At 39.1% G+C, this 19,982-nt stretch overlaps 1 protein-coding gene across 3 annotated transcripts in view; it reads left to right on the top strand.

The window, feature by feature from the left end:
• The window catches only part of WARS2 (tryptophanyl tRNA synthetase 2, mitochondrial), a 114,848-nt gene extending 96,912 nt beyond the window's left edge, over positions 1-17,936 (top strand). For 2 of the 3 annotated variants that reach the window (XM_025358570.1, XM_025358569.1), the window contains exons 3-6: positions 2,932-3,012; positions 6,548-6,633; positions 14,940-15,058; positions 15,796-17,936. In XM_025358570.1, coding sequence (XP_025214355.1) covers positions 2,932-3,012; positions 6,548-6,633; positions 14,940-15,058; positions 15,796-16,244 — 735 coding nt within the window. In that variant the 3' untranslated portion in view covers positions 16,245-17,936. Of the gene's footprint in view, positions 1-2,931; positions 3,013-6,547; positions 6,634-14,939; positions 15,059-15,766 lie in introns of all 3 variants that reach the window. The other variant, XM_025358571.1, reaches the window with a different exon arrangement.
• The last annotated feature ends 2,046 nt before the right edge of the window (positions 17,937-19,982 follow it).

Genomic DNA, 19,982 nt, shown 5'->3' with positions numbered 1-19,982 from the left:
CATGCCCTGCCCCTCTTTTGTATCATTTAAAGGGACCACGACCTTCCCTTCCCCACTTCTGTATCATTGTGATATTAAGCTGTAGTTATGCATGATGTTGCCATTGAGGGAAAGTGGGTTAAGGGCATATGGGATCACTCTGTATTATTTCTTACAACTGTATGTGAATGTACACTTATCTTAAAATTAAAAGTTAAAACAGAAGTATTTCTAAAAATTAGAATAATAAGAGCCACCATTTATTGAGTGGTTACTATGTGCTAGGTTCTGTTTACATACTATCAGGGGGATATTATTGTTAACCTCATCTTCTAGAGGAGAAAACTGAGACGCAAAGAGATTAAATCACTCACACAGAGTCACTCAGCAACTAAGTGGCAGAACTTGCATTCAGATCCAGGCAACCTCACTCCAAAGACAGAACTCTTAACTACTTTGCAATCCTTATTGCATATCTGTCTTTATATCTTGTCTTCTAGTCTCACTCGTCAGCCCACTGCAATTTACCTTTCATCCCAATCACTCCCCTGAAACTGCTTTTGCCTCAATCACCAAGTCTGTTGCGAAACCTAATGGTCCCATTCTTTTTACAGCCTTTCCTATTGCCAACACATTCAACAAATATTTCCTGAGACATACAATGTACCAAGTTATGTTCTACAGCTGTAAAAAAGATAGGCAAAACAGTTGCAACTGAAGAATGCACCTTTTAGAATTAGAGGTCTGAAATCTTCAGTTCTTTCTTGTTGTTTATGCTGCTGACTTGTTTATGGATGGTCAATAGGCGACTTTATTGTCCATGCCTTTGTTTTTCTGTGGCCAATCAGGTTATATAGCTAGTTTGTTTGTGGTTTTACAACATAAATGATAAAATATATTTAGATACCATTTTCCCTTTTTCCCCCAAATGGAAATCTGAACCTTTCCAAGCAATTGTCATGAATATGTACAAAGTAAGACAACCAAATCTGAAGTATTCTACTCTTCTTATATCATTATTAAAAATGAATTGTGAAAAATTAATTGCCATTGACCTTTTACCTACTTTTTCTGTGTAAGGATAATTTGAATTAATTTTATGCTCACTATTTTGGAAACACCAGGAAGATCTCTGCAGAATATTAAGTAAGTTTCATTCCATATGTCCAAATAAAAAGTTACTCCAAGGAAAATACTCAGCTTCATGGAGACCTGGTAGTAGCTTTTTGCCTATCACCAAAGCTAAGCATTTGAATCAGAGTTAAAGAGGCGTCATCTTGTCTCTTTCCACATATCCATGGTTATCTGTGTTTTCATTCCTTTCTCCCAATTCAGTAAAGAGAAGAAAAAAAAATTCTCTCCTACTTCTTCATGCCAAAAAAACAGCTCTTGTTTTATTACTTCCAATGGGAATGTATTTTCCTTGGTGATTGGAAGCAACTCTAGTCCTCTTGCCTACATCCAGGGTTAGTTACTATTTAACTATTTGTTTTCAGCAGCAGTTAGCAATTTGCATGGACAGTGTATCAATGTCACTGCCCTCAATGAAACCCAAATGCCTCTTGGAAGAAAGATGACAGATTCAGCCCACGGACTTGCAAAACTTTAAAAGTGATTCCTTGTCAAACACGCGAAAAACAACTCTTCCCTCTCTATAACTTGAGGAAAGAAATGAGAAACCATCTTACAACAGATGGTGATTCCTTGCTAGTGAAACAGGCCTGGCTGATTCAGCTCCACTCCTTTATGTTCTTTTTGCAAAACCCACAAAGAACACATTTGGGGCCATTTTTCAGAGTTGGCAACAGTCTCTGTTTTTTAAGGAAATCATGTGGACATTTAAAAAAAAAAAAAAAAAAAGCCACAGTTGATGAAGGGCTTGTAATCCCCGGAACACAGAAACAGGATGCATAGGCCTTAAATTGTAGGTCATCAAGTTTGGTAACTTGATTAAATTTGGTTGAAACAAAAACAAATTTGGGGCTGGGCGCAGTGGCTCATGCCTGTAACCCCAGCACTTTGGGAGGCCGAGGTGGGTGGATCACGAGGTCAGGAGTTCAAGAAACGCCAGGCCAAGATACCCAATATAACAAAAAAAAAAAAAAAAAAAAAAAAAAAAAAAGCCAGGCATGGTGATGGGTGCCTGTAATCCCAGCTACTTGGGAGGCTGAGGCAGATAACTGCTTGAACCCAGGAGGCAGAGGTTGCTGTGAGCTGAGATCGCGCCACTGCACTCCAGCCTGGGCAACAGAGTAAGACTCTGTCTCAAAGAAAAAAAAAAAAGGGAAAGTTGATATTTTCTTGTTGATTAGACTTCTTCTTAAAAAAAAAAAAAAAGAAAAGGAGGAAGAGAAAGATGAAAAAGAGGAGAAAGAGGAGGAACTAGAAACTATAAAAATACTCTTTGGGGTGATGGAATGATAAGGCGATCTCTAATTTTCAAATTACCCTAGATCTAAAGAATTCAATCTTTAATGTTAAGTCCAGTTCCTTTTTTCACCACTTGTATATAAAGTACTATAGCTGCTTTGATATATTTAGAAGTTATTTAGAGAAGCTTAGAACCAGTGTGTGAGTGTGCGTGAGTATGTGAGTGTGTGATAGAGAGAGAAAGAGAGAGAGAGAGTCTTCTTAATAAGCTTGGCTTTTAACAGATAGAACAGATGCCTCAGGACATCATGAAACTTTCTCATTGAAGATGTTGAAGCAGAATCTGGTGTATTGTGGAGTAGACTTAAACACTAGATTAATACTCAAATCAGTTAGCTTGTATGATTTTTTCTTCACTGAAGAGTCTATCCATCATGAATCAGAACTAAGCCCCCTTCACCTGTTCTTATAATAACCTTGATTTGGGGTATTTTCAGACATTTAGGGTAACACTTACTATTTAGTTCTTATATGCAAGAAAACACTGGCCACTTTTACTAATGTCGTATTTTATTTCTTTAGGTGTCTGAACACACACAGTTAAGTTGGATCCTTTCCTGCATGGTCAGACTACCTCGATTACAACATTTACATCAGTGGAAGGTAAATGCCAGTAATCTGATTAATAAACAGACAATAAGCTATTTTTCCCTTCCTGTTTATTTTTCTGTTAGGTTTTGGGAATCCTGAGTTTACTCTCCTCCCTGGTCTGCTACTCACTAATGGTTGGAATATCATCTTTAACCTCCCTGCTTCAGAGTATTAAAAGGAAAATAAAAGGATTTTCCAAGATTCCTCCTGACTTAAAAATGATGTTAATCATTTTTATTTGTGTACAGTTGAATGAGCGTTACCTTTGGATAGACTTGGTAATGACTTTGAACAACCACATAGTTAATAAACAATCACAGATTCTTGATTACTGGACCCTGCAGTTGCCTCCCATTTCCACTGGAATTAACTGGCAGTAAGGAAAGAATGTTTTTATTGCGGAGAGAAGAGACAACATATTATATTTAACAGTTAAACAAGTTGAGTCCAGGCAACAGTTCAAACCCACAGAATAATTAGGGCTATACTTTTTCTAAGACGTTCAACCAAGAAAGATAAATTGAATAATTCATAGTACTTTACTTCCATTTATTTTTGCAATTGGATAACCCCAGGGTAGGTAGCCCCCAACTACGTCAACACTAATTTCAATTTCAAGCTTCTTTTGAGCGTATTTTCAGGGCCATTGGTTTCCTCAAAAGCTGGTCTTTAGAAGCCTTCACGCATGCTACAGAAAGAAAAAGACAAAGCTTTAAAGTGACAGTTTCTAAATGCTGTGGTCTGAATGTGTCCCCCCAAAATTTATATGTTGAAACCTAACTCCCAAGATGACGGTATTAGGAGGTAGGGCCTTAGTAAGGTGATTAAATCATGAGGGTGGGCCGGGCGCGGTGGCTCAAGCCTGTAATCCCAGCACTTTGGGAGGCCGAGACGGGCGGATCACGAGGTCAGGAGATCAAGACCATCCTGGCTAACACGGTGAAACCCCCTCTCTACTAAAAAAATACAAAAAACTAGCCGGGCGAGGTGGCGGGCGCCTGTAGTCCCAGCTACTCGGGAGGCTGAGCCAGGAGAATGGCGTAAACCCGGGAGGCGGAGCTTGCAGTGAGCGGAGATCTGGCCACTGCACTCCAGCCTGGGCGACACAGCGAGACTCCATCTCAAAAAAAAAAAAAAAAAAAATCATGAGGGTGGTGCCCTCATGAGTGAGATTAGCGCTCTTGTTAAAGAGGCCCGAGAGAGACCGCCTGCTCCTGCCATCATCTGTGGACAGAGCTAGACGTCACTGTCCATGAACAAGGTTCCTCACCAGACACTGACTTTGCCTTCATCTTGGACTTCCCAGCCTCCAGAACTATGAGAAGTAAATTTCTGTTGTTTATAAGCCACCTAGTTGGGTATTTTGTTATAACAGCCTGAGTGGACTAAGACACTTAATACCTAAGACGGAACTGGTAATGCTGCAGATTCCTTATTTGCCACGAATTACAAACAAAGTTTCATAATGTTATCTGCCGTATTTTGGTTTTAGGCAATACTTTCCCCATAATATTCTACCATTAAGTGTAATGTTGAAATCCTTTTTATAGGAACTGAATACTAATCTAATAGGAACTATTCCCACTTTAAAACAGCATCTAAAGATCTCCTGATAGCACATTACTAGTGCATGTACTGATATTCTGGAAAAACCTTTCCATTAGTATATAATTGCTTGTTTGTAGGAAAAACATGAATTTCAAATCCCAGTCTTATCCTCAGGTATGTCACTGTTTTCTGTGGTCATTCCTTCATTAATACTAATTAAATACTAGTGATATCTTCTGTGAGTCTTACGTCTTATTAGGTGCTAGAGATAATAGCAGTCAATAAGAAGTAGCCCCCTTCATGAGGCTTATAGTCTGTTTGGGAAGAGACAATTAAATAAGTAATAAGAAAGTGTAAGAAGCGCTCTGAGGGCTGGATTCCAGTGCCATGGAGGATCTGATAAGGGCATCTAGCTTGGTTTCCACTGGGACAGCAAAAGGTAGAATAGTGGCACAGAAGGGTGGGGTGAGGGTTGCTGAGGTCAGGGTTATTTAAAGGATTAATCAGTAACATATATGTAAAACATCTGGAGCACATAATAGGTACTCAATAAATATTAATGCTCTCCACATTTTCCCTCTCCCTTGTAATTTCAAGGTCCATTAGCTAATATGAAAAGGCTATAAATTGGGATGGCAACTTTTAAAAATTGGGTTCTTTTCCAATTTGCACATTTCCAAATTAAACTTTCATTATCTTTACCTGGTGATAATTGTGAACTAGCCTTTATCATGAACTTTGTAATTAGGGGATGCAGTGAAGAGATTGTATGTTCAAACATTCAAATTTCGTTTGAATGGCCTAGAGCATTGGTTGCTATAAGCCAGAAACCACTTGAAGTATACTCAGAAAAGTTTGTAACTAAATTATGAAACACCAAAATTAAGATGACTAAGGAGAGAAGCTGTTGTGTTTTCAGATTGAGCCTTAAAAAGTGTGTCTGCACCTTGGTAGGGGTACCCCAAATTTGTAAGCTCATGAGCTTGGTCCCTGGAATAAAACAAGTTTATAAATTCAGTTGCCCAGTTCATTTTGAAATAATCAGACTTGAAGGAAATGATTCACATTAACTAAATGGGTAAGATTTGTCTACATACCAAAGCATCCATTTATTTTTACAAGAGATGCTATACCTTAGGCCTTGAAACTGCACAGAGTATTCCCATCTGATAAATAGCTCTACTCAGAGAACCAAACGACATGTCAGCAATGTGCAGCCGCAGCAAGGGAGTTAGCATCATTAGGATCATGTTTACTGAGTACACAGTAGTAGTTTATAGTCGACATCTATTGCTACCCAGTTATTAAATGTTTCTAATATCATCTCAGGTGTTTCCATCAACTTCTCCATTAAGGAACTGTTTTGGTCTATACAACCTGTACTGTTCATTGGGTCACTTGACCCTCACTGCTTCAGCATGCTTAATCACCTAAGGATCAAGACAGGTCATTAGGATTGGTTAGATGAAAATTTCTCTCACTTAGTTTTATTTTAAATGCCATGATTTTTTGTTTTTTGTTATTTAAATGTGATTTTAAGGGAACATTCCAGTTTTCTCAGTAGCATGCTGTGAGACTTTTTGGGAAGTTTCCACGTATGAACAATAGAGCTTTTGATATTAACTCAAGTTAATTTGTAGAGATTTAATTTCATGATAATTTGTGACCTTGTCTGTGAAATCTGGAATTTATCCGATTTGGAACCAATAAATGCCTGTATCCTTACTTTAATAAAATAAATAAGAAATAGTAGCAGGGCAGGATCCTTTAAAGGGGCAGTGGTGAAATGCACTGTCCTTATTCCTGCCTCAGCCTGGAGCGTGAAGACAAGCGAGCCAGAAGATGGCTAGAGTTGCTAAAAAGGAACCCACATATAATGTTATTACAGGTGGCTGCAGATCACAATTTGCTTGTTTTAAAATTTTCTTAATTTAGCAGTATAATTAGGTTCAAGTCAGATTTCAGATTTCTAACCCTCCTCTCTTTTCACCTCTCACAGGCAAAGACTACCAAGCAGAAGCACGATGGCACGGGGGGCCTGCTCACATACCCAGTACTCCAGGCGGCCGACATTCTGTTGTACAAGTAAGAAGAGAGTTCACCCTGGTCTTGTACATACTCATGGTGACTAGAGAGTGTTTTAACCTATTCAATACAGACTTGGTTCATGGGCAGGGGGAAGTGCAGAAAGGGTCAGACATCTGAATCAGTTTATATCTATTCCCCAGAAATAGGTACTACATTATAGAAGTATGTTTCTGTGAGAAACTAATAATATTAAGAGCTAACATTTAAATAGCACTTACAACGTGTTGGAAACCATTGTAAGTGCTTTACATACATCAACCCTTACAACAACCTTCTAAAATTTGCACTCTTATTGTCCCAGTTTTACAGATGGAGAAATTGAGGGACAGAGTGGTTAATAGCATGCCCAAAGTCATATAATTAGCAAAGCTTGGAGCCAGGATTTGAGTCCACGAAGTTTGGATACAGAGTCTGTGCTCATAACCAGTATGCCATATATATTTCCCCAGTGATGATTAAACTTCAAACATTTTAAATGTTGATTTTTTTATATATTCTAGATTCTAAAGCAATGCTGTCCAATAGAACTCTCTGTGTTTATGGAAATGCTCTATGTCTGTGCTAGATCCTGTAGCCAGTAGCCACATGTGTGGCTGTTGAGCACCTGAAGTGTTGCTAGTGCCACAGAGGAACTGAACTTTACCTTCTATTTAATTTTAATTAAATTTAAATAGCCACTGTATTAGACCTACAGGTTGAGAGCAAGTTTTTAAAATATGATATAGGGTACTTGTACTTTTCCTGGACCCATAATCCATCCAGTCAGCTACTGCTGCCACTTAAAGTCCTAAAAAATATATACACCTGAGGATGCTGATCCCTGCACTTGCTGTACTACTGGCCAGGGCTTCTGATTTCATCCCCCTCTCAATTCTTCCATGCTAACCCCTCATCAGCCTCCTCTGACCCCCATTTGGCCCTCTAGAGATAAAGCCTCCCAATTGGCATGCACTTAGGGCCATGCTACTGTGAAAGCTTCTGGGAAAAGAGACACTTCCCCAATGTTTTTGCATCCCTTACCCCTAAAGCTGTGAACTACAGTTCTTTGCATGGAAGTCTGATAACAGCATGAAGACGACAGTATCTGTACCTTGTGGCATGACTCCAGAGCCCTTGTGCAATTGTGATGGAAACAGCCAAAAGGGCAGCTGCTTAGCTCTACAAACAGGGAATGTCCTTGAGTACATGCAGCCTATCTTCAATTCTGATGAAAACTTGCAAGGATTATTTGTCTGTCTGTTGTATTAACTTGTATGCTAGACTCTTAATAACATTTATTATTTGTAATTAGTAGCTTTTGACTTATTTAAAAAGCTAGAACAATATTCTCCAATAAGTAACAAATGAAAGTATAATGAAAGTCTTAATAATACAATTTCTAGAGAGGTAGGATATTTGCTTGAAAAGGTTCTGTGAAGAAACTTGATTTTCTCACCTGTAAAATGGGAATAATTATTAAGCACAGGATTATTAGAGGATTAAAATGAAATATAGGCCAGGCAGTACTCTGACTAGGAGCTGTTACTTGGTTATGACTAATGATGACTATGTCTTTGATGATTACAATGTTGTCTAATTTTGTTTCAAGACCTACTTCTTTATAGAACCAAAGGCTAGCCAGGCATCGTGTTGCATGCCTGAAGTTCCAACTACTTGGAAGGCTGAGGCGGGAGGATCACTTGAGCCCAGCTGGGGCACAATAGTGAAACCTTGGCTCCAGAAACGAAAACAAAAAACAAAAGCTGAGAATTGTCAGCACTAGAGTAAGAAAACACATGAGCATGGTAGGTTTCCTTAACAGTTGAAGAGCTATAATGGGAGAGTCCTCTGAGCTTAGGGCTATGGAAAAGCGTAAACTTTAACAAGAATGACTGCACTCTTAATGATACCGTGAAGCAAAGGATGGAAAGGAGCTTTAAGGAGCCTCTTCTTTAATTCCATTGCTTTACAAGTGCAGCCCAATGTGGTTTAACAACTTGCGGGAAGTTGTGTAGCCAGTTAGTCGACTTTGGAACATCTAGGCAAGACTATGGGTCTACAGCACTTTTTCTGCTAATGTACATTTTGTATTTGTCTCATTATGTTTCTTCTCAAGTTTAGAAACTCCTAATTGCTTGATAATAAGTAGCAGAGTCAGGACTCAAACTCAGGTTTGATTTTTAGGCTATATCATTGTTTTCCCTATAACAGAGATGAAGCACTTGAGGGTATTTTTATTTGTTTTTATTTTGCTTTGTTCCAGACATTTCTGGATTTTGAAAAAGATCATTGCCAGAATGTCTCTGAATATTTGTATTATAAATGTAGATAGGTAGGATGGTAGAATGAAGGGTGGATAAAACATCTGTGTTTTTTTCCCTACCAGCAAATCTACATGTAACCTCTTCATAAAATTTTGATGCAAGCCAAATATTAGTGTTTCCTTTTATCAAAATCATCATCAGAATGAGTGGCATGGTGGGTCAGAGAACAAACATAATAGAAAGGAATGGAAGAGGAGCCATTCAGATAAGTTTATAAAAGATTTATGTAAATGTTTTGGCAGAACTTGGTAAGGAACCCAGGAATGGACAGCTGAGACCATCTTTAACTGGAGAGTATGATAAGCACAAGAAATTTGAATACAGACAAAATATTCCAATGCTCAAAAATAGCAAGTATTCATAGTTTTTATTCTGCATCTGTATTATTTTTCCAAATGCCTAATTTCAAATAGCTGACTATATATTAAGTAAATATTTCTTTCTCCTCTTTCTCTCTGTATATGTCTCTCTCTCTTTCTCTCTCTGTGTATGTATATGTGTTTTTTATATATATGTGTGTGTATATATATGCATACACACACACATACACATAAAGGCACAAACATATAATTTTTATTAATAAACAACAAATAGTTGCTAAGTACCTACAATGCCACTGATCCGGGAAAAGGCACTATACATGGCCTTGAGGGAAAGGAAAGGAAGGACTTTACATGTGTTGAGCATTATTTGCTAGTCATCTACTAACTGCTACACACTCATTATCTGTTCAGTTCTCACAATAGAGCTATAAAATAAGTGGATGGTATTATCCTCACTTTACAGATGAGGAAATGAAGTTTCAGAGAGATTCCACTAAGTTCATTCAGATAGAGATGAAAGTGAGTGTCTGGGCAAATCAGATTATCTTTCTCAAGAATTTGAAAAATTTGGGAAGAGGATAAGAAGACTGGAAACTGGCTGGGCACAGTGGCTCATGCCTGTAATCCCAGCACTTTGGGAGGCCCTGCCAGGCAGATCACCTGAGCTCAGGAGTTCCAGACCAGCCTGGCCAAAATGGTGAAACCTTGTCTCTATTTAAAATACAAAATATTAGCTGGGCATGGTGGTGTGTGCCTGTAGTCCCAGCTACTTGGGAGGCTGAGGCACAAGAATTGCTTGAACCCAGGAGGAGGAGGCCGCAGTGAGCCGAGAGCACACCACTGCACTCTAGCCTGGGTGATGAAGCGAGACTCTATCTCCCAAAAAAAAAAAAAAAAAAAAAAAAAAAAGTGCAAATGAAAGCAAAAATGATATAGAAAAATGAGACAACAGAGTCTTCAAGAAACTGCAGGCAGAAACCAAACCAAACCAAAACCCAGAAAGTATAGAGAGCAAAATGATTGCTCGGATACTTCAGGCTGGTAGAGTCAGAGAAGAGATGTCATCATAATGTCTAAGAATCAGGCTACTGCCATTGAGGACCACTGAAAATAAGCTTTTTGAGAGCTTATTATTAGTAGTATTTCTCTTTTTTTGAGACTGTCATAGAACAGCATTTGAGAGCTTTTTCTAAGAATGCTAGAGTTCCTATAGCTGCTTTGGAGACTTCCAGTTCTTGAAGTGCTTCATTCTTTGTGAGGCCAGTCGAGCCTGGATTTTTCTGAGATTCAGGAACCTGCTGCTCATTTCTGCAGTCTGCTCATATGCACGTATTCACCCACTCTACCTAAGCAACAATTTTTAATCTTTCTCTTTCCACTTTACTTCTATTAGGCAAAGGCCTATACCAAACCAGAACCCTCCTGAAAGGCAGTCTGAGAAATGTAGTTTGCAGGCTGCCAGCCCCTGAAAATCAAGAGGTAGCGTAGAAGGGAGAGAATGGTGCTGAGGTGTCAACAGATAATCCAGTGTGCTCTCCAAAGAGCAACAGGAAGCTATTTGTACATTTCAAGGATACAGCGAATTTGATATGACTCATTCTTTTAAAAGAGAATTAAAATACAGAGAATGAATTTTAGGAAGACAAGAATATCTGGGGCAATCTGTTTAGAGGCTATTTCATAGTCTAATGTGGGCCATGATGGTGACAGTGAAGAGGAAGAAAAGTAGACAAATATAAGAAACATTTAGGCGGTAAAATGGATAGGACTGCATGTGTATGAGAGGGAGGTGTCGGGGATGACCCAATGTTTCTGACTTACCCAACTGGATTGATAGCATTGCCATTCACTGAGGTAGGGGATGCTGAAGGAGGACTCGCCAGAAGAGTTCAGAGCTTCCTTGGGTATTATCTCTCCTCCTGGAGGTCTTAAATCTTTAGAAAGTAAACCTTTCATTATATATTTCACTGTGCCCAGCACCAGGTCTTTCACATCATGGGTCTTCAGTAAGTAATTGCTGAATTAGAGAGTCATTATTGCATATCCAACAAGCAACTAGTGATGAGAAATGAATCCTTTATGACAAGAAAACACCACCAAACTCCTGTCCCAGCTGGGCTGGTCAAAGGCAGCAGCACTGAAAAGTTACAAACACAGCCAAAAAAAGTAGAAAAAGAAAGAATAAGACAACAAATCTCTGTGAGCAGATATATGTAGGCAATGATTATTCATCTGGACACTAATTCTGCCAGAAGGGTGGGGTGATCTTAAGTAATCATAGATGCAAAAAGGAACTAAGCAAAAGAAAAATGGTTTAGTTACCAAAGGAGAAGATCAGAGGCCTTATTATATGACAGAAGTTATAACAATCAAAATTATGAAAGGCTTTTGTTTTATGTTGTGTCTAAGAAAGCACAGTCAGTAACTTAAAAAAGAAAAAGGAAAATAGAAAAAAGAGAAGACACATTAATATGGATATCATTATGCAGGATATAAATTTTTAAAGAGCAGCACTAAATTATTTGAAGTGAAAGGAAGACTGAGGGGAAAGGCTGGAAATATGAAGAGAATAAGGCACATAAGTGAATAGAATCAAAGACAAGATGAATTAATGTAAAGTGTAAACTCACTGGATGAGAAGTAAAGGCCAAGATAAATTATAGGAGGTGAAAGAAGCAGCAGGAGCACAGGGAGGGAAGGCGAGAAACAAACACACTAAAATCAGATGAAAAAGCCAAGTGGAGCAATAGGGGCAGGTGAAAAAGATTAAAATTTTTTAAATCCTTTTTTTAAAAAAAAGCCAACCCCCCCACCCCCCAACAGAATTGTTAGAAAAGAGGCAAGGAACCGACATCAGGCAAAGATGCATGCAGAGTCATTATGAAAACTAAATGTGTTTTCTGTTTAGTTTGCTTGCTTTGTGAATCTGGAACCATTTTGACATGTGGAAATATTCATTTTGATGTGCTTTAAGTGTATGGATTATGGTAATTGTTTTTTCTGTGTTAGTTGCAGTCCATTGCGATTTCCTATGGGCTACTGTAATTGTTTTTTAACCTGCTCTGTTGGCTAATTTGGCTTGGGGGTGTCCAGGTGACCTCTGCATGTCAGCCTAACTACAATTACAAGACAGGTGTAGCAAAGTCCACTCAAAGAAGAGAAAGTTACAAAGGTGGGGTGTCTGCATGTACATCCCAGAAAGGAGTATCATGTAGGACTATGAGTGCTTACGAAAACATAAAAAGGAATATTTTTGTTTTTGCCACTCACTGATCCAGTGGCTTTCTACTCCAGGCTGTGTGGAAGACAGCAGTGGTTATGGCCCTAACAGTTATTCTGTAGAATTTCCCACATTCACTTATTTTTTTTTTTAACTTTTTATTTATTTATTTATTTTTTGAGACGGCGTTTCACGCTTGTTGCCCAGGCTGGAGTGCAATGGTGCAATCTCGGCTCATTGCAACCTCCGCCTCCCGGATTCAAGCGATTCTCCTGCCTCAGCCTCCCAAGTAGCTGGGATTACAGGCATGCACCACTACCCCCAGCTAATTACGTATTTTTAATAGAGACAGGGTTTCACCGTTGATCAGGCTGGTCTCGAACTCCCAACCTCAGGTGACTCTCCCACCTTGGCCTCCCAAAGTGCTGGGATTACAAGCATGGGCCACTGTACCTGGTCAACATTCACTTATTGGCCTTAGAAGAAGAGAAACGCTTTCTGGGTCTGCTGTCATGGTCCTTACATTTTGCCTTTCCATTGATTGTTCTGTTCTTGTTTTCCTTAAATTAAAAGAGCTCTCAGAATTCCTGTAACATGCGATTTATATTTTGGGATTACCTGATCAGATATGTGAACTGTCAGTTTCAAGTAAGGTTTCTATGCATATCAGGATCACTGCCCAGGTCTGTGACTATCTCTGGGATTATGCGTTCTTATTTGTGGTATGTCAGCTCTGAAAAAGGAAAATGATCCGGTGTGAAAAAAGTCAGTGTACCCCTCATCAGGGTTCTTTATAGTATCTTTATTTTACCATTTTGTCCTTCATCATGTCAGATATTAATGAATGTATATATAGAGAGAGAGAAATATCAATAGCAACCATTTATAGAGCTAATTACTATCAAGTAGTATACTTGTAATCCATGAAAGAGCCATATGAGGTAAGCTCCATCATGACCCTCACTTTACAGAGGAAACGAAGGCTTAGAAAGGTTAAGAAACTTGCCTATGATGTCTCGCTACTTTTTTCACAGGGGCAATATTGTTTCTTTGATTAAAAAAACCTCAGAGCACTGTATTACTTGTATTATCAAGTATAAACTCCCAGCCAAGCATTACATATATAAAATCGCCTGTTTTTTATCCCTCCATAAGGCTTCAGTATAAAATTTTCCTCATCAAGACTTCTCTATAATGGTTCATTCTTCCCTTATTTGATGTAATAAAGTTTGCAGTGTCATGATCTGACACTGCCAACTTTACATATGGGATTAAAGTCATGATAAAGTCATTCCCTATATTCTGATATTTTTGGTTTCACATCTTCATTTCTTTTTTTTTTTTTTTTTTTTTGAGACGGAGTCTCGCTCTGTCGCCCAGGCTGGAGTGCAGTGGCGCGATCTCGGCTCACTGCAAGCTCCGCCTCCCGGGCTTACGCCATTCTCCTGCCTCAGCCTCCCAAGTAGCTGGGACCACAGGCGCCCGCCACCTCGCCCGGCTAGTTTTTTGTATTTTTTAGTAGAGACGGGGTTTCACCGTGTTCGCCAGGATGGTCTCGATCTCCTGACCTCGTGATCCGCCCGTCTCGGCCTCCCAAAGTGCTGGGATTACAGGCTTGAGCCACCGCGCCCGGCCCACATCTTCATTTCTTAATAAAATGAAATATTACAGATAAAATTCAAGTCTCCTTTGTTCTTCAGATCTATTTCCTTCCCACCTTCTCTAGAAGCAGCTACAATTATAAATTTGGGGAGGAGCTTCCAGTATGTTTTTATGCTTATTACTACAGATATATTTCCATATGCACTTATAAAATTTACATAAATGTCAATGTACTTCACGTTTTCTCCAACTTGCTTTTTGATAGCCATCTACACTGTACTTGTAGATTTTAAGTTCTCTGCAACATATTAATTGTCCTGTGATTGCAATGTACTTGAAAATGAAGCTTACTGCAAAAGAATATTGAATTACTCCCTATGTGACAGGGAGGAAAAACTCTTGCCTGAAGAACTTTCTGCCGCCTTTGATTTGAAGAGTGGGGTGGGGTGTCTTTCAAGTGTGAGCTGCAGTTCTGAGGTAAAAAGCATCTGGTCAGGCCTGGGATAATATGTGCTGACTGGGTGAGGGAATGAGGAGTAGTTTTAAAACACAATCGTACCTAGAGCATATGCTATTTAAAATCCCATTCCTCCCTCCCAGCAAGATCCTGTTATTCTGGTGTTGATGGCTGTATTCCTCTGCTATGGAAAAAACACAACTAGAGTAGAGAAACATCTCTTTGGCTTTTGTCTGATCCATAGATAAAGACTTAGGTCTAAACATTCCCTCTATAGTTGGTGAACATTTGTTGAACACCAACAGTGAAATATTCACAGGAAATGCAGCTGCTTGCAATATCATTTCTGTCTCTAAGAAAGAGCCTTGCTGTGTTTTTCTGTCTGTCTTTTATTAAAGGTCCACACACGTTCCTGTTGGGGAGGATCAAGTCCAGCACATGGAACTAGTTCAGGACCTAGCAGAAGGTTTCAACAAGAAGTATGGGGAGTTCTTTCCAGTGCCCAAGTCCATTCTAAGTAAGTAACAAACTTATAATTGTTACATCAGGGTATATTCTAAAGAGAGGATTGGACAATAGACAGGCTTGGAACTTTCTTGGGACTAACCTCAGCTTTCTTGTAGACAGGATTCAGGATCTGTAACTAGAGTCCTCATTGTTTTCTCTAGTGTAGGACTAGTAGGTAGACCACATTGGATTACTGAAAAAGATGTTGGGTTATTGGAAAGGGTAACTAAAAATATTTTAAAAGTATAGAAGAGACCAAAAATTTAAAATAATAATATTTAAAAAGTAGTACATAATTTACAAAGTATAAACGGATGCTTCTTGACTTATAATTGGGTTACATCCTGATAAAGCCATTGTAAGTTGAAAACACTGTTAATCAAAAATGCATTTAACCCACCTAACCTACTGAACATCACAGCTCAGCCTAGCCACCTTCAGCGTGCTCAAAACACTTACATTAGTCTATAATTGGGCAGAATCATCTAACACAAAGCCTATTTTACAACAAAGTATTGAATATCTCATGTGATTTATTGAATACTATACTGAAAGTGAAAAACAAAATGGTTGTGTGGGTATTTCAAGTACAGTTTCTTCTGAATGGATATCACTTTTATACCACTGTAAAGTTGAAAAATCATAATTCAAACCATTGCAAGTTGGGAACTGTCAGTATATACATCTTGGTGATTTGTTTGTTTTGTTTTTGTTTTGGGTATGTGTGTGTTGGTGTTTTTAACCTAGCATCCATGAAGAAGGTAAAATCCCTCCGTGATCCTTCTGCCAAAATGTCGAAATCAGACCCTGACAAACTGGCCACCGTCCGAATAACAGACAGCCCAGAGGAGATAGTGCAGAAATTCCGCAAGGCTGTGACGGACTTCACCTCGGAGGTCACCTATGACCCGGCTGGCCGCGCTGGCGTGTCCAACATGGTGGCAGTGCACGCCGCGGTGACGGGGCTCTCGGTGGAGGAAGTGGTGCGCCGCAGCGCGGGCATGGACACTGCTCACTACAAGCTGGCCGTGGCAGATGCTGTGATTGAGAAGTTTGCCCCAATTAAGCGTGAAATTGAAAAACTGAAGCTGGACAAGGACCATTTAGAGAAAGTTTTACAAATTGGATCAGCAAAAGCCAAAGAATTAGCATACCCTGTGTGCCAGGAGGTGAAGAAATTGGTAGGTTTTCTATAGGAAGTTTCAACGAATCACAGTAAGGCTTTTGTGCCTTGCACTCCATGCATTCTGATAACGGCAGCTTTCCTCACAAGAAAAAGTTATAGTTTTGGGACATTTAATTTGGTATAGCTGATTATTGGCTTTATTTGATGAATATTGCTTTGTAGCTTTGAAATACGACAGTGTTCCAAACCCCATCAACAAAATGCTGTGAACAACAACAAAAATAAATAAATAAATAAATAAGGCATAGCTGTCTGAATCCCCAATTATTGAGGCACACTCCTTGGCCTACACAAATGTGATTGAGGTAAGGAGTAATTTGGGAAATGGAGTGTCATTTGTGCTTCTTTCTGGAGTACTTAGTGTAACAGATGCACACTTTATCTACTTCAACTCTTTTATAAAGCAATATATAGAGTTCTTAGATGTTTAATCCTTGAGATGCCATTTGATCAGATGCTAATTTGTATTCAGATCTCATAAAAACAATTCCATTCTTATAGTTTGTTTGTCACTGAGATGGTGCCTGATTTAATATATTTAAGTTGATTAACTTGTTTTCCAAGAGATGACACCAACTGTTCCAGCAATAATTTGTTTTTTAATTCAGAGATATGGGATATGATCTTCTAAGGAGGTTGCATTATTTTGACTTGATTTATTTACTGTACAAGAGCCCAAGTCCCTGAATTATATTCTTAATAAGTACTTTCTTGCATTCATTTCAGTTTAGTCTCACCAACCCCCTATGAATTAGGAGAATTAGTGTCATTTTACACATGAGGAAAGTGAGACTGAGAGAATCCAATTAGCTTGTACGATATCACTCCATAAGAGAAGCAAATCTGAGAGTAAAACTCTTACCCCTTATTCTTAAGAATAGTGCTTGTTTCATCAGTACCAAAAAATAAAAATGCTGAAAGGTAGCATTTTTTAGACTCTAAACATTCTGATTTTGAAGGTGGGTATTGGAACGACTGATGACGTTTATATCATCAATTCAGCCAATAGATGCAAACTTAAAATCTGGATTCAGACAACCGTGGTCACATTTCCCCATCACAATCCCCAAGGCAGGTCCCAAGTTCTCTCCTCTATGCTTTTTGCAGAAACACTTTGAAATAGGTTCTGCCAGTCTACAACAGCAGTGAAGACTGATAAATCAGATATTCCCAATGACTGACAGCTTCTCATCTTGCCTCTACCTCAGTTAAGTAATGTCACCCTAAAACCTAGCTTTTCTGCACTTCTATTTCTGACACTTGAAAATGAAAATGATAATCCTGACTTATACAACAAGACCTGTTAGGAAGATCGATTTTGTAACAGAAATTGCTTATAAGTTTTTTGTCAGTAAGGACCATGATCACCATTTGTACATACCTAACTAGGTTGTTGAGCAAAGCATTTTTGCTCATGTTTCTTAAGGAAGTAGAGTGGTCCTCGTGTCAGAACACATGTAAATCCACCAAACACCACATCTCAGAATCCGAATTAAAAGATCCTTTTTAGGATTCTTGGAGCTAGCCTGGATCATGGGAAAAGGAAACATTTTGCCTTTTGTATCTTATATTGGAATGGGATGTCTATAAATCCTAGAACCTCTTTGAGCATATTTCTTACTAGCCTCTTTTTTTCCCCTTTAAAGGAAACTTTGAAAGGATTATGAATACTGGAAAATGACAAAATTAAAGGTAGATCTATTTGCCTTTTGTATCTTATATTGGAATGGGATGTCTATAAATCCTAGAACCTCTTTGAGCTATTTCTTACAGGCCTCTTTTTTTCCCCTTTAAAGGAAACTTTGAAAGGATTATGAATACTGGAAAATGACAAAACTAAAGGTAGATCTATCAAGCCAATTATCTGTTTATCTGTTTGTGTGGTTTTTTACCCCCTTGCAATACCTTTCCTCCAAAAAACTAAGGCACTATGGAAAGAATCTCAGAGGAGAAAAACAAATAACTTGTGATAACTTCCAGGGACCAAAGTCTATGCATTGGTGAGGGTGGACTTGTTTGCAACCTGTTGTTTTTTTTTTTTAAGTGACCGAACTGCTCAGGTCCAAACTTGGCCCATAATTATTAAGAGAATCTTGCCTGGTTAATCAGTATTAATCAGGATTCTTCAGAGAAACAGAACCAATAGGATATATATCTGTATATTAGAGGATTTATTATGGGGATTAGCTCACCCAATTTTGAACGCTGAGAAGTTCCATGATAGGCTATGTGCAAGCTGGACCCATGAGAGATGATGGTGTGATGCAGTCCAAGTCCTCAGGCTGGAGAACCAGGGGAACCAATGACGTAACTGTCAGTCCAAGGCTGAAGGCTTGAGAACCTGGGGGCCACTGTAAGTCCCAGAGTCTGAAGGCCTGAGAACCAGGAGCTCTGATGTCCTAGGGCAGGAGAAGGTGAAGTCCCAGCTCTAGAAGACAGCAAATTAGCCCTTCCTCTGTCTTTTTGTTCTAGTCAGTCCCTCAGCTGATTGGATGTCAGCCCACATTGATGAGGGTGTATCTCCTTTATTGAGTCTACTGATTGAAAGGCCAGTCTCTTCCAGAAACACCCTCACACACACACCCAGAGTAATGCTTTACCAGCTATCTGGATATCCCTTAACTCAGTCAAGTTGACATAAAATTATCCATCACGGCCGAGTGCAGTGCCTTACATCTGTAATCCCAGCACTTTGGGAGGCTGAGGCGGGCGGATCATTAGGTCAGGAGATCGAGACCATCCTGGCTAACATGGTGAAAACCTCGTCTCTACTAAAAATACAAAAATTAAAAGGCCATTCTGTTAGCCAAGCGTGGTGGGGGGTGCCGAGATCGCGCCACTGCACTCCAGCCTGGGCGACAGAGCGAGACTCCGTCTCAAAAAAAAAAAAAAAAAAAAAAAATTATCCATCACACCCAGTGATCTCAGGAAGTTGATTAAAGAGCCAAGCATAGAATCTAGATCTATTTTCACATCCCTTCCACCTATCGTTTACAGGACCTTCACAATCTTTCTAATGGACATGAAAAATTGGAGAGAAACTTAATTTTTATTTTTTCCTGTATGTTTTGTAGAAAGTTGAAATGGTAAAAAATATTTCAGATGGTAATAATCATGGTCATGTAACTTGGTGCTCTGAAACCCTGCTTCAAACCCACTTTGACACAACACAGTGGGGGTGTCTTGCCCTTTGTAGGTGACTCATAAACATTTATCAAAAGTACATGTCAGAAAATGGGCTAGAGATTTCTAATAAAGCTGAATTTTTTTTTTTTTGCAAAAGCCCTCCTGATGTACACCATCAAGATGCTTATAATAACACTATTGAGTTCTCATTGTTTATCAGGCACCACACTAAATGGCTTATAACAGTGTTTTTCCAAGTGTGGTCCCCAGACTGGCAACATGAGCATCACCTGGGAACTCATTAGGAATGCAGATTATCTGACTCTACCTCAGACCTATTGAATAAAAAACCTGGAGGATGAACCCAGCAATTGGTGTCTTCGCCTTCCAGGTGATACTGATGCATGCTGAACTTTGAGAACCATCGCTTTATTTGCATTCTCTAATTTAATCTATAAGCCAATAAAGTAGATACTGTTATCAACCTCAGATTGCGAAAGTTGAAACTGAGGAGGCATGGGAGGCTGCGTTACTTGCTTAAAGTAGTTCTGCTTCTAAAGGGAAGATTGTGGTTTCAAATCCAGGTCACCTAATCCAGAGCCACACTAGGCCACAGTGACCT

Source organism: Theropithecus gelada, chromosome 1, assembly GCF_003255815.1.
Source record: "Theropithecus gelada isolate Dixy chromosome 1, Tgel_1.0, whole genome shotgun sequence".
In the NCBI taxonomy this organism is placed as follows: domain Eukaryota; kingdom Metazoa; phylum Chordata; class Mammalia; order Primates; family Cercopithecidae; genus Theropithecus; species Theropithecus gelada.
Note: the sequence above shows the minus strand (reverse complement) of the source record. Positions and strands in the feature narration are given on the sequence as shown.